Genomic DNA, 14,459 nt, shown 5'->3' with positions numbered 1-14,459 from the left:
GAGTACATTAGCTATGGGGACAGCCCCATCACCAGGTTAACTCATACTGAGATTAATATTATTTGAAACCCCTATGTCTGCTTCAGGCGTGCTATTGTTCTTAACAATATACTGGCCTTGAGGGTTGCTTTTTGGACCTAGCATGTAGTATATCTAGAAAATTTCATCTTTTTGGATGTTTTTTGGATATGGACTGTTTTAGACCTTTGTATGCTGATTCTGTCTACCAGTGTATAAGTTGTTTTTGCAAGCCTCTTATCATCCATAGATTTGATCATTGTTCTCATGTGATTCTTTGTTTAAAAAAAGTGTTGAACAAGTCAAAGCTAAGGACAAAGGCTTACAGCAAAATAATGTACGCCTCTCTGAAGAAAAGATGAATCTGTTAATCTATACTGGTTATGAGTCTTCCTGCTAAAATTCAGCTGGCTCATATTTCTAAATCTCTGCCAATCTTTTTAACCCCATATTTGCCGATCTCTCAAACTATTAGCTGCATCACAAAAGATTTTGGCAAGACTTCTTATAGGAATCAGTGCTTTTTCTGAAGTAATTTTAAATAGAACATTAAGAATCAAGATAAAGGCTCTATTTTACAAAATTCACTTTTTTCACTTTTGAAAACCATTCATATCTCCCTAGTACTCATACTGGTTCTTTGGATGCTTTTTTTTTTCCTACCTCATCAGAACTTTCTGAAATTGCAAGATTTCCACCTTCTTCTTTTTTTTTTTTTTTTTCTTTTGAGACAGGGTCTCGTTCTGTCACCTGGACTAGAGTGCAGTAGCATCATCATAGCTCAGTGCAGCCACTAACTCCTGGCCTCAAGCAATCCTCCCACCTCAGCCACTGAAAGTGCTAGGATTACAGGCATGAGCCACCATGCCTGGCCCAGATTTCCACCTTCTTGAGTCATTGTCTCAATTAGTGTGTTAGGCCTTGTGGTCACTGTATTACTTTGCTAGGGCTACCATAACAAACTTCCACAAATTGGGTATGGGTGGCTTTAAAAAACTATTGGCTCATAGTTCTGGAAGCTAGAAGTCCAAGATCAAAGTGTCAGCAGGGTTGGTTCCTTCTGAGGCCTGGGAGAGAGAATTTGCTCCATACCTTTCTCCTAGCTTTTAGAGGTTTGCTGGCAGTCTTTGGCATTCCTTGGCTCACAGAAGCATCACCTAGATCTCCGCCTTCATCTTCATATTGCATTCTCCCTATGTGTCTGTCTCCAAATTTCCCCTTTTTATAAAGACGCCAGTCACATTGAATTAGGGACCCACTCTATTCCAGTATGAACTCATCTTAACTAATTACATCTGCAATGACACTATTTCCAAATAAGGTCATATTCTGAGGTACAGGGGGTTAGGACTTCAACATATAACTTACAGTCATCTATGTCTTTTTCCTGAATTTTTAGAGTACCATTGTTTTAAAGTTTAAGACTCAAGAACTTCATTCTTCTTACCATTTCTTTCTTGGTGAATTTGAACTAAAAGATAGTACAGTGACTTTCTTCCAAGGCTCCTGGTATTTCTGTTGCCAAGCACTCTTGTCAGAGTTTGGTTCAAGGTTGCAGCTCCTTACTGCTGTATTTGCCATCTGAAAGTTTATACTGTCAACAAGGCAAGTCAGTAATTTTTCCATTCAATTTTTAGTAGAATGCAACTTCCAGCAGATATCTAGTTAGTTGAAACCCTCCTACCCCATACCCTGCTCTTGTATTTTACTTCTGTAAACTTCATCAAAAACATGTTATCTATTCCTACATTTGGCTAAGTGACTTATAATATAAATTTTAGCTGCACAATTGTCTCTCCTTTTATGATGATACCTAAGGCCCATGGATTTTCGCCAGTCTTTTTCAACTACATTATCTTCTTTTTTCTATTGGCCCCAGGCTCCTGGCTTGTTTTTTACAAGGGGATTTGCATTAGTGGTTACATTCTTATCATGACTCCATTCTTTGCTAGTCTCAAAGGCACTGAAAGGCTATATTTGTCTTTATGGGTTAAAATCTCCTATTTAATTTGTTTGTGACCCATTATATGTATATCTGAGGCTATACTTATCTTATCTGACACCCTTCTTAAATATTTTCTTCTGAAAATGACTATGAACTTAGCTTGTTTCCTTATGACAGTTTTTTGCTCCTGACCAGGTGCCTGTCATTCTGTTATCGGAAGCTAGGATCCAGAAACACAAATATCATTCTTTTACTCCATCTTTTAACCCTTCACTCTCAAATCCTCCCAAACCTTCTAAATTCCCAGTGATTAATTGGAAGGAGGTAACTTTTGTTTCCTAATACCTTCAACTTCTCTGTGATCCCTAGAGCTGCTTTCTGTGTCTCTTCTGATAGTGTCATTCCTTCTCACTTAAACTAGGAGGAATCAACAGGGGCAAGCAAGTTAGGGAAGTCACAGAAGATTCTCTATTACATGAACTTGACAGGCAGACACACATTCAGATCAGCCAGGGCTCCCATGCCCTAGAAGTACTTCATTTCTTATACCTCCCCACGAGGACAGGGTCTCATTCTTCCAGAGAGTTAAGTACCACTGTGGGAAGACCTATCTCTTCCCTATCTCTTAATTATTATTCTTTACCTTTTCCTTTTTTCTCTTCTATGTTCACAGTTTTTTCATTCCTTTCATTGTTATACAGTCTTAGTTTCTAATTTTCTTCTTATTTATTTTCATCATGTGTCTTTCCTGCTCTGATAAACCAGAGTTGAAATTGACCTTTACCTTTTTTTCAGTCAGGGTAATCAGTTTGTATTCACCATGTATGTTGGTGAGTTCCTAAGGCAAGGGATGCATCTTTTTTAAAACAAGAACCACTTAAGAAAAAATGAGGACGAGAATATATCACATTGTTTTTCATTTAACATTAAAATAGCATTTGACCCCAATGGGGAAAGCATATATACTTACAACTTGGATAAATTACTTTGTTGAGTGGAAAAATGCCACGAGAAAATCAGTACTGCCTCTTAAATACCAAAATATAATAGCTGGGTATATTTGAGAAGTAGCCACATGGAGGCAGATTTTCAATTTTTCATCCTTCACGTTTTCGTGGCACTTTAAGTTCCTCTACATGTATTATTTTATCCTTGAAATAACCTCCAGGATAGGTATTTTAAGAGGCCCAGAGAGAGTAACTGATTTGGCCAAGGCCACCCAGCAAATAGCAGTATAACTAGGACTAGAATTAATTCAGTGTTGCACGATTTCAGTGCAAAATTTACTGAATATATCTTATCTCTTAAGCACGGGGCTAGGCATAAGGTCACAATGATAAATAAGGCCCCAAATCTAACCTGAGCATCTCTTTTCCTTCCCTCCTTTGTTTGGTCTGAACAGAATGGAAGGAATAACACCAGTGCTTAGGAAATGCTCTTGCTCTGAATGAGAATGCATTCCCATGGAGGGAATAAACTGCATAATTTCTTCCCTGAAGAGCAACGCAGGGTCACATGGTTGCTCGGATAGCAGTACATTTAGAGTTTAGTTTAGTTACATTCAGATTCAAACCACAGCCCTTCTACTTACTGTGTGGTATTAAGCAAATGAGGAAACCTCTTAATTCTCAGTGTCCTTATCTGTACAATGGAGATAATAAATATTACCAAGCTTTAGGGTCGTTATGAGGAATAAATGAAATGATACATGTAAAACATTTAACTTAGTAAGTAGCCCATAGTAGGAGTTCAATAAATGTTAGTTGCCATTATTATTAAGTTATTATTATCATTGCTGTTGCCTAATACTCTGCTGAAATCAGAATAAAGTCTACATTTGCATTTAAATTGCTTTGAGCCTTACTGATCCAAAGCAAGAGATAGAAGGCGCATACTCAAGGTATAGCCAATAACTTTCAAACTTTTTTGATCATGATTCACAGTAAGAAATACATTTTACATCTTTATGTATATATACATATTCATTTTATATCACAAATCAGGTAGTGTTAAGTCACAATGCAAAATGTATATATACTAAAACAAAAGTTTTATGGAACAATATTCATCTATACCATATGCAGTACACATGATGTTTTTAATGTAATTTGTTTTACGTTTTAAAAAAAAATTCTGATTTGACCTACTAAAGTGATTTCACAAGCCACTAAGGGGGATCCTACAGTTTGGAAAAACACTACCTTAGACTCTTCGCTGATGTCCTGTTCCTCAGCATGTCTAGGAATCACTCAGAAAATCTAAGTAGACCTTACCACCACCAATGCAGTAGTCTAATTCATTTGGTTAAAATAACTTCCAGATGGGATTATAGTTCTCAAAGCCCTCTGCTGGCCCCATATCAGCGCAAGCCAATAACAGAAAAACACAACAGCTCACATTGTATTGATTTGCAAAAAGTAAATAGTCAACAAATGCTTTGAGTGCCTATGTGTCAGGCTTTCAGCTGGATACAAGAATAAACATGATTAGGTTCCTGCTCTTGCAAGCACACAATCTTGTAGAGTAAAAGAATATGCAAATAATTACAGTGCAATGTCATCAAAGTTCAGATAGAGCTCCCTACAACTTGGGACAGTCAGGCATGCCTTTCAGAGGAGTTAATGTTGTACCTAGATCTTAAGGGATAAGTAGGAGTTTGTCAGGTAAAGAAATGGGAGAAATCGTTCCAGGCAGAGAGACTAGCATAGGAAAGTATGATGTGTTAAGGGAATAGTATCTCAGAATCAGAAACCACTCAAGCTTTACTACAATCATCTTAGTGTCCATATTCCAATAGTAAAGTTCAAAAGTTTGGCAGAAAGGAGAGCATTTGGCCAGCACATGGAGGCCATGTGCCTTTGCCATGCCACCAAGGTCTTTCTAGTGTCTTGTTTTCACATTCTCTGTATGCATCAGCTGGCACCTCTGCAACCCTTACTGTCTGACTTCCTTTGGCCACTAAAGCCATCAATGCCCTCCATTTCCTGCTTCCAAAGGGATAAGGCAGGAATGAAAAATGACTTCTGATGATTTTTCTTTTATCATATTATGTCATATTTTATACAATTTTCATTGTAGAGCTTAATAATAACTATTAAAGACGATGATCCTCAATAAATATAGAATCATTTCCTTTAATTTACTTGAGCAATTCCTTCACTTAGGAAATGATGTGACTACTCACTGTTTTTGTTATTACCAGGTAAAGTTTGCCATAGTCACGAACTACTTTATTTCTCTTGGAAAAGAATAATATTACTCAAATTACAAAAGTATTATCTCTAATACTGCCTATCATTTTGGTGCAAGTAGGTATTTTAAGAGAAGTCATTACTTCAACCATCACAAGCTGTATTATTATGGTATTGGGTATTGTCACAGGATTATGAATTTTTGCTGCTCATAACTATTTATTTATGAAAAATAAATAAAATTTCCAAATGAAAAGAGAAGGAAATAGCGTGGCAATGCTTAATGAATGCTCTACCGCAAAAACATGCCTTTAGTTATTCCAAATGGTTGCTAGAGCTTCATTGTTTCCTGGTGTGATGACCTTGCTCAAAGAACAAACGTGTTACACAACACGTAGCATTTGCCAGTCAATCGGTCTCCTTCAATACTAGGACCAATGTGTTCGTAACATTTATACACACACACACATCCACACACCCCAAATTCCTTAATTTTATTATATAAATTTGTTCCTGACTGACTGACAATCCTCAAAAGCTTATTCCATTTGGTATAATTTTTTAGTGGCACCCTGTTCTGTGCTGTCCATTTCATTGTGCTTATAGTATTTATAAACAGGTGCTGAAATTTCGTTTAACAGGCACTCAATTCATCTTTTTCTGTGACTGTGCACCTTTTTGTTTGTTAATTAAATCTTCTACTTTTATTATATTTACATTTTCCCTATGATAACTTAATTTTAAAAATTAAATAGCCTATTTTTCTCTTACTCAATCTGCTCTGATGTTTGCTGCTATATACATTTTATTTCTCCTTCTGTGTTTAATCTTACCTACCAGTGCATGGGTACAGACATAAATGTTTTACTCAGTCAAATCCCAAATCTTCAGCTAAGGGAAGAGTCCATAATCAAGGTACTGTATTATGTGTCCTGATGTGTCATTCCTTTAAACCATCTTCATGTGAAACTATATACAGGTGACTTTTTCACATTTGTTTGTCAAATTATATCCTTTATTCTCATCTATATTCTGATTTTCCTGTGATTCTATTTACAAAACAATATTACTTGCCATAATATCTAAGAAAAACTCATGGATTATATAGAAAGATTCATGCATGTTAAGCAGAAATCACCTATAAAACCTTTTCTTGGGAACTGGTCTCCTGACCCCATAAATGCTTATAAAGAGAGGGAGAAGCAGATGTGACATTATCATGGTAACTTCTAATTATTAATACCTAGAAACATGCCTTGATTTAACACTAGGAAAGGATTAAAGCTTCTCAAATAGCCTTTCTAGATCTAGAGAAGAAAACCTGCTGTAGAGAAGCAGTAGGGAAGTCCTCTATCCCTGTGACCCTTTCATTGTTATAAACACCACAGGCATTTATGAGGGAGTCTATTATCTTGAAGGTGCTTCAGTGCTAATGAGGCTTGAGAATTAGTATATGCTTTTGTGTTTGGATGTTTAATATTTAATAATCTCACTTGCATACAGAAATCCTTCCTTGTTCTAATTAATATAATTAGGGTCAGCTTATATCATGAGACTTTTAGCATTTTAGCTTGCCCTTTCTCTTAGAAGACATCTGCTCTGACTGTACATTTTAAATAAAGCCTCCTAAGATTCAGAGAAGTACATGTTACTAAATTTATAATTGCTCATTGTTTTTCATGGATACTGGAAAAAACTTTAATAAAATTTTTACTTGTTTAGAATTACATTATTTTGGCATGATATACAAATATTAACTCTAAATCCAGACTCCAATTTTAGTAGATTTATTAAATTTCTATTTTATACCTTAGATTTCTTATTGAATTGACTAAATATGCAGAAGAATGTTCTTTACTTTTTTCATGAAGCCCTGAGAAATTCTCCTTCCTAAATGTTATTAGTACCTCCTGATGGCATTTTTAATTTCCAGTGTCAGTGTACTCTTTCTACTTATGATCTTAGTATTTACTTATAAATACTGAATTTACAACAAAATATAAAATGAGATTGACTAGGGTGACTTTGTAGGTCCTTCTGAGCCTAAGATTGTGGGATTTTGAAATGTTATATTGAATGATGCTTATGTTACAAAGGTGAATAGCAAATGACCAGTATGACTTATGATTACTTAGATTAATTAACTTGCTGTTACTTCTAAAACGGTAGCTCCAGAGCATGCATCTTTTTCCTTGTTCAGTGGCATTCCCACACAGATTATCTCACTCAATTCTTTTGGCTTTTATGAAGGTGTATGGGCAAGTCTTCGCTCTAGCACTCGCTTGATCAGCTCCCCAACATCCTTCATTGATGTTGGTGCCCGGCTGGCAGGCAAGGATCACTCAGCGTCCTTTAGTAACAGCACCTACCTACAAAACCAGCTCTTGAAACGCCAAGCAGCCCTTTATATATTTGGTGAAAAGTCACAACTAAGGGTAAGATTTCTTTTTCTCACTTAGAAACTTTATGGATACACTAAGGCAGTTTATAAAACCTATGGCACAAACTGGTTTTCTCAGAATTGTTTTTTACAATATGGTTCTTTTTTTTTTCTTTTTTTCTTTTTCTTTTGAAACAGAGTCTCACTCTGTTGCCTCACCTAGAGTGCAGTGGCATGATCACAGCCCACTGCAACCTCAAACTCCTGTGCTCAAGGGATCCTCCTGCCTCAGCCTCCCAAGTAGCTGAGACCACAAGCATGCACCACCGTGCCTAGCTAATTTTTTTCTATGTTTTGTAGAGACAGGGTCTCGCTCTTGCTCAGATTGGTCTGAATTCCTGACCTCAAGCGATCCTCCCACCTTGGCCTCTCAAAGTGCTAGGATTACAGGTGTGAGCCACCGCACTGAGCCATATAGCATGATTCTTAACCTGGAGTTAATAATCTTAAAAAAAATTTAGCTCTCCCTTTATATTTTTTATATATATACACACATATATATTCATGTATATATGTATCTGTATTTTACATATAGATAAACATGCATATACACATATGCATATTTATTGTCCGTGAAAATATATATTTATTCATAATTGTAAAAAATCAGCATAAACATCAGGAATATTAGGAGGTGTGCATACAAAAAAAAGATAAGGCTTATTCAGGCTGTGTTTTCCACGGTCTTGATTCAGTTTCCACAGGAATCTGTACCCATGGCAAAACAGATGGTTTTGTTGTTGGAAACCTATTGATAAAAAAAAACTATAGGAAGATAGAAGGATGGAGAGAGGAAGACTATGGCACTTCATACAGAGGCAAAGGAAAGCCAAGGCTAGGTTTTCAAAGTAACGTTTTTTAAAACTTTGCAAGGCTGTATATATAGAGACACATGTCCTAAGACATGTCAGAAAATTCAAAATATTAGATGCTGATCAACTTTATTAAATTCTTACTATTAAATTATTATGCCAAAGAACTTCGCTATGCTGAGGTACCATAAATTGTAAAGATAGTCTTTTCCTCCAAAAGCAATGATAATTCCTTGAGTTAAATGTTTTCCAAGTCACACATTGCAAAGTAAATTTTATTACTACCAATAAGTGTATAGGAAATGAAAGTTATTTGTTAATTCGGAAATCCCCTCAAAATTTAGTCCAATGTTCCAGTTAGCACTGGACAACCTAGACAGACCTTTGGCTGAACTGTGGAAGAGAGGCTGTGAGCAGGTTACTTTTAGCAAGATCTCACATGCTTAGCCTTTAAGATGCCAGTGACTGAGTCATCTCTTCTGTAGCAGGCTGGCTTTCCTAGCTCCTAAACTGCTGCAATCCCTTAGTCCCTAACCTTTACTGTAGAGGGCATGAAACTGCTGGGTAATGCTCAATTTTTAAATCTGCATACGTGTCTTCTGATATGATGGATAATTTTATATCCAGAAAATAGTTGGAACACTGTGCAACAGCAATCCTGGGTTGCATGTACACCCACCTTGGCACCAGTGCCTTTTCCAGAGCACAGACTTTCTACACTTTAGCATATCATTTACTCATGATCTAAGTCAATCCCCAAGGTTTGGCTTCTAAATGCTCACCTCTGCCATTCCCTTTGTACATCATTCCTCACATTAGCTGTGTGATCATGCATATTTGAGTAAGACTGACCACTTGGGATGCTTCCTTTTTTCCTACCCTCCCTTTCACCTGCCCTCCTTTCTTTTTTCCTTTCTTTCTTTGCTCAATAAAGTATTATATTTTTAAAATGTAGGCCGGGCGCGGTGGCTCACACCTGTAATCCTAGCACTCTGGGAGGCTGAGGTGGGAGGATCGCTCAAGGTCAGGAGTTCAAGACCAGCCTGAGCAAGAGTGAGACCCTGTCTCTACTAAAAATAGAAAAAAATGATCTGGACAGCTAAAAATACATATAGAAAAAAATTAGCCGGGCATGGTGGCACATGCCTGTAGTCCCAGCTACTCGGGAGGCTGAGGCAGAAGGATTGCTTGAACCCAGGAGTTTGAGGTTGCTGTGAGCTAGGCATACGCCACAGCCCTCTAGCCCAGGCACCAGAGTGAGACTCTGTCTCAAAAAAAAAAAAAAAAAAAATGTAATTCCCCTATCCTGGCACAATAGTTGTTAGCAATTTTATATGTTCCATTCAAGTTTTGTTGTTTATTAATTCAGTTGTGCCTGTAGAATATGGCTCTATATCTGTCTGATGTGTACCACATTCTAGCTAGCACAGTCTTGTCCAGTTGCAATTCCACACCTTTTGCTCCCAACAAGGGAAGCATAAAGGAAAGCCAGTAAACAACAGTAACTTACTTTAGAAATAATCTTGAATTTGGCCTTCTTTACCTTTTTTAAGTTCACAGACTTTAATACTTTATTAGTAGTAACAAATTCCTTATAGCCTAACAGTGTGTCTCAATACTATGATTAATAATTCCTGGTTTATAAGATAGGCATACCTAGCTCAGTATATAGTTGGGAAATAGAAAGGAAAAGTAAACTATCTTTTATCTATTATAAATCTTTCTTAATAATATAAAGGAACTCAGTGTATATATTGCTAGGTTCTTTATCTCAAGCCTTCACATCATGTTTCCATATTGTATATTAGTCTTCATAACTATTTTAGTCACTACTTAACATCCCATATTGCTGGATGTTTAGGTTTCTGTCTTCATCTTCTATATGTAAAATTGTAGTCACATTTCCAAGCATATAAGTTATTTTGTTTGTTTGTTTGTTTTTGTTTTTGTTTTTTACTGTTTTTTTTTTTTTTGCTTTTACTTTTAAAATTTTAATACGAACTTTTTAAATCTAAAATAACCAATATAAGAAACAGACCCTATATATATGACCTTGGCAGCAGGTTTTTAAATTGTGGTAAGATACACATAACAAAACTTACCCTCTTAATCATTTTTAAGTGTACAATTCAATATTATTAGGTACATTCACATTGCTGTGCAATCAATCTCCAGAAACCAGCTTTACTCTCAGAAAAGCAGATGGTCCAGTAGAGTAATTTAGACAGAATGTAAAGAAAGTGGAAAGAATCTGAGGAGATTAATTCATCACTTTGGCATGAAAAATTAGAGGACTTTTAAATCTTCTTCAGAGCTAGTCAACCAGATTATCAAAATGAAATATAACAACGGGCCATCAGTGTAGCATTCTTTAATAACAAATGCAACAGCTCATACCTCCCACAGAATAAATTCATATGAATTAAAGATGTAAATGAAAAAGTACTCAAATAAGTACAGGTTGATACATATGTAGTATTGAGTGAAAAAATATTATCCCAAAGATAGACATCAACAAAGCCATTCACATTTTAATGTATTTAATTTTTTATTATTGACTTTATAGAAGTAACCACAATATTAGTACTCTTGGGGTAGTGAACTAGTGATTTTTATTTCTTTCTCAATGTTTATCTCTACATTTTTTTTTTTAGACAGAGTCTTGCTCTGTCACCCAGGCTAGAGTGCAGCGTGCTCATAGCTCACTGCAACCTCAAACTCCTGGGCTCAAGTGATCCTCCTTCCTCAGCCTCCCAAGTAGCTGGGATTATAGACACATGCCACCACACCCAGCTAATTTTTCTATTTTTTTTTATAGAGACAGGGGTCTTGCTGTGTTGCTCAGGCTGGTCTCAAACTCCTGGCCTCAAGCAGTCCTCCCACCTTGGCCTCCCAGAATGCTATAATTACAGATGTGAACCACCATGCCCAGCCTATCTCTACTTTTTTTTTTCTCATTTTTTTACTATGATTAGGTTTTACTTGCTTAATAAGAAACAAATATGTGTATATCTATATACTTTAGTATGTACAGTCTGGAACTCCAACAGTATATTACCTTTCCATTACAATATAAGTCTTGGAAAGACCTTAGTTTACACTGTTGCATTAATCATACTGTCCTTGTGTCATTGGTTCCTCTTTAAACTTTCATGTTCATAGCCTTACGATTGGCTTACATTTGATGTTATAAGCTCCATCAAGTTACAGCCTACCAGTGGTCTCTTCAAGTTCTCAGAATGATAGCATTCTTAAGCTAAGTAATCTACCTCTAGAAAGGACTAGATTTGCCATTCTAGGCAAACCACAAAGCTGTACTGAATGGCTCTTTCCAGCAATACTGACAGATTAGCCACGCAAGATTGATTTTCTTGACCTATTGCAGCCTTTGCAGCTATTTGGCTTCAACTAACTGTATAGTATTAAGCATTACCCTGTTGAAAACATTGCTCTTTTAACTATACTACTTCATCTGCCTAATTCTATGCATCTTCATCCACAGAGCTTCAAGGTAGAATTTGCTTTAAACTGTGAGTTTGTTCCTGTTGAATTTCATGAAATCCGACAAGTAAAGGCCAGTTTTAAGAAGCTGATTAGGGCTTGTATCCCAAGCACCATCCCTACTGACTCAGAAGTAACCTTCCTGAAAGCACTGGGAGACTCTGAATGGTTTCCACAGGTAACGTCTGGAGCAACTTGTCTTAAAACTCAAGGAAAAAGAGGCCCACGTAGTGCACAAATCAGCTGTTTAGTATATTCTCAATGTTGTGGAACCATCGCCACTGTCTAATTCCAGAAAAATTATGAGTATTTGAAATAGAACTTACTATAATCATGAAAAAACAAATTTTAAATTCAATAACTTTGCTGGGAAGGCCACTTAGAATCTTTCTGTCTCTTCCAATCTATGGAATTATAGTTCTTCTGAGGAAATCATATAAGGTTATTTTATTTTATGTGTTATTTCAATGTACTATTTTAAAATGTGGCTACTTTTAAAAAGTATCATTGTTTAATCTTGATTTGACAAGAACTTTAAGTATCTAAAACATTGGTGGTTCTTTTGTCTAAGTGCTTTATCCCGAACTTGTTTAATTACCCACAGTTGATAGCAAGTCTGACTATCTTCTGAGCTCAGAAAATGCCTGGTCTAATTGTGGCCTCCCTTCCTCTCTCCTAGCTTCACAGGATAATGCAGCTGGCTGTGGTTGTATCAGAAGTACTTGAGAATGGTTCCTCAGTTTTGGTCTGTTTGGAAGAAGGCTGGGACATCACTGCACAAGTAAACTATTACATATATTTTCAGATACTTAGTTTTATATTTGTATTTCAGTTTAGTTGTTTTAAAATTCTACAGATGAATCTTTTGTATAATGAGTAATGTGTTTATGGACAGAGAAAGTCATGTGTTAAACACCACCTCATATGTGTCAGGAAGCTCTGTACCATGAGCTTTCAGGCCCTACATAGCCTGGAGCTCTGGCTTGGGGCATCGGCTTCTCACATCCCAAGATGTACCATGCAAGCTTCCAGATAGAGTCCTTGACCAGCAATGTGGGACAGGGACCATCCTTCCTGGGTTTTGGAATTTCAGTCCATTCCCTGGCTCTCTATAAGTCCCTCCTTTACTCACTCCAGAGTGAAAAGGAAAAGTATAAATTCAAACTACATTAAGACATTAATCTGCACCTGCCAAAAAGTATAATTGGTGTGAACTGATCCTCTGTCCTCTAATTAACTTAGGAAAGGTTACAGTCAGCTAACTGGCCAGTTAAGGATTAAGATCTTAATTACCTGAAAGAAAACATGTATCCAAAATGAATTTGAGTTATAGTTTTTACTGGAAAGTTTGCAGAAGTCATTTGAGTGGCTGTCCTGGCGCAGTTAGTGAACAAATCTTCTGTCCAGGTAACTTTGCTTGTGAATAGCTATCATCAAAAGGAAGTGCGTTTATCTAAGCAACAGGACTTTTTCAGCACTGAAATTAATGAAGAATCCATCCTGCTTGTGCCCTAGGTGACATCCCTGGTTCAGTTACTGAGTGATCCCTTTTATAGGACACTTGAAGGCTTCCGGATGTTGGTCGAGAAAGAGTGGCTCTCTTTTGGTCATAAATTCAGTCAGCGGAGCAGCTTGACCCTCAACTCTCAGGGTAGTGGTTTTGCTCCAATCTTCTTACAGTTCTTGGACTGTGTACACCAAGTAAGTAGAGCATGCTTAAATTGACTTGTTATGAAGGAAAGGAAAAAAGTACTAGCATTTATTGAGCATTGTGATGCCGTGCCAGGTACCTTCTTTTCATAACTCTGATTGACTCAGCCATAGGACATGCTGAAATCTAAGCAGTAGACTCATGGGAATGGACAAGAAAAAAAACTACTTGGTTTCTAAAACTAGTACAGATAAGCTGGCTATTGGGCTTGCCCCCAAATGAGATAGCCAATACTCCAAATTACTGTCTCCAAAGAAGAAGAGCAAACTTGGGCTTGTTCTATAAGAACATTTGGGCAAGGGGGAAGCAAAAATCTCTAGGTAATGGCAGGGCCTGAAATCCAGCACATGGTCTTCCCAGTTTGGGAGGACCTTAGCTTGGGCCTGGGAACATAGGAGGTAGACCCTAACCCTAGAGAATCAGGGCCCAGCCCAGGTAGGCCTGTGAACACTGGCTCAGTTCTACTGGGTGACCTGATCAGGGCTAATCAAGCGGCCAGACAGAAGTCCGATATATAATCCATTCAAGCCCATTGAGGCTAGGGGAGATATGAATGCTCTAGGCTCCATTCTGCCTTCATCCCAGGTACATCAGATACAGACGTCTTGATGGGGCCTTAGTCAGGATTGGGCTTGAGAATTGGATGGCCCTGGGCTTACAAGTTGAAAGCTAAATTAGCCTAGGAAATATTTCCAGCCTTGTTTCATTTGACCACAACACCAGGGGTAAATGAATGGGTTCTGGCATGTCAAACATATTTGTGGGAACAGTGAGCCTCTTTGAAATACACTGGCCTCAAGTATCAGTTGGAAGGAAAGGTAGAATGTTTTCAGGAACCAGA

General features: G+C 37.1%; 1 protein-coding gene across 2 annotated transcripts in view; it reads left to right on the top strand.

Moving 5' to 3' along the window:
* SBF2 (SET binding factor 2) overlaps window positions 1-14,459 on the top strand; it is a 397,036-nt gene that overhangs the window by 350,920 nt on the left and 31,657 nt on the right. For both annotated transcript variants that reach the window (XM_045557501.1, XM_045557500.1), the window contains 4 exons: window positions 7,405-7,589; window positions 11,909-12,085; window positions 12,587-12,688; window positions 13,423-13,608. In XM_045557501.1, coding sequence (XP_045413457.1) covers window positions 7,405-7,589; window positions 11,909-12,085; window positions 12,587-12,688; window positions 13,423-13,608 — 650 coding nt within the window. The remainder of the gene's footprint in view (window positions 1-7,404; window positions 7,590-11,908; window positions 12,086-12,586; window positions 12,689-13,422; window positions 13,609-14,459) is intronic.

The sequence above is a fragment of the Lemur catta genome, chromosome 7, assembly GCF_020740605.2.
Source record: "Lemur catta isolate mLemCat1 chromosome 7, mLemCat1.pri, whole genome shotgun sequence".
Classification (NCBI taxonomy): domain Eukaryota; kingdom Metazoa; phylum Chordata; class Mammalia; order Primates; family Lemuridae; genus Lemur; species Lemur catta.
This window is presented reverse-complemented; position numbering and strand designations above follow the sequence as displayed.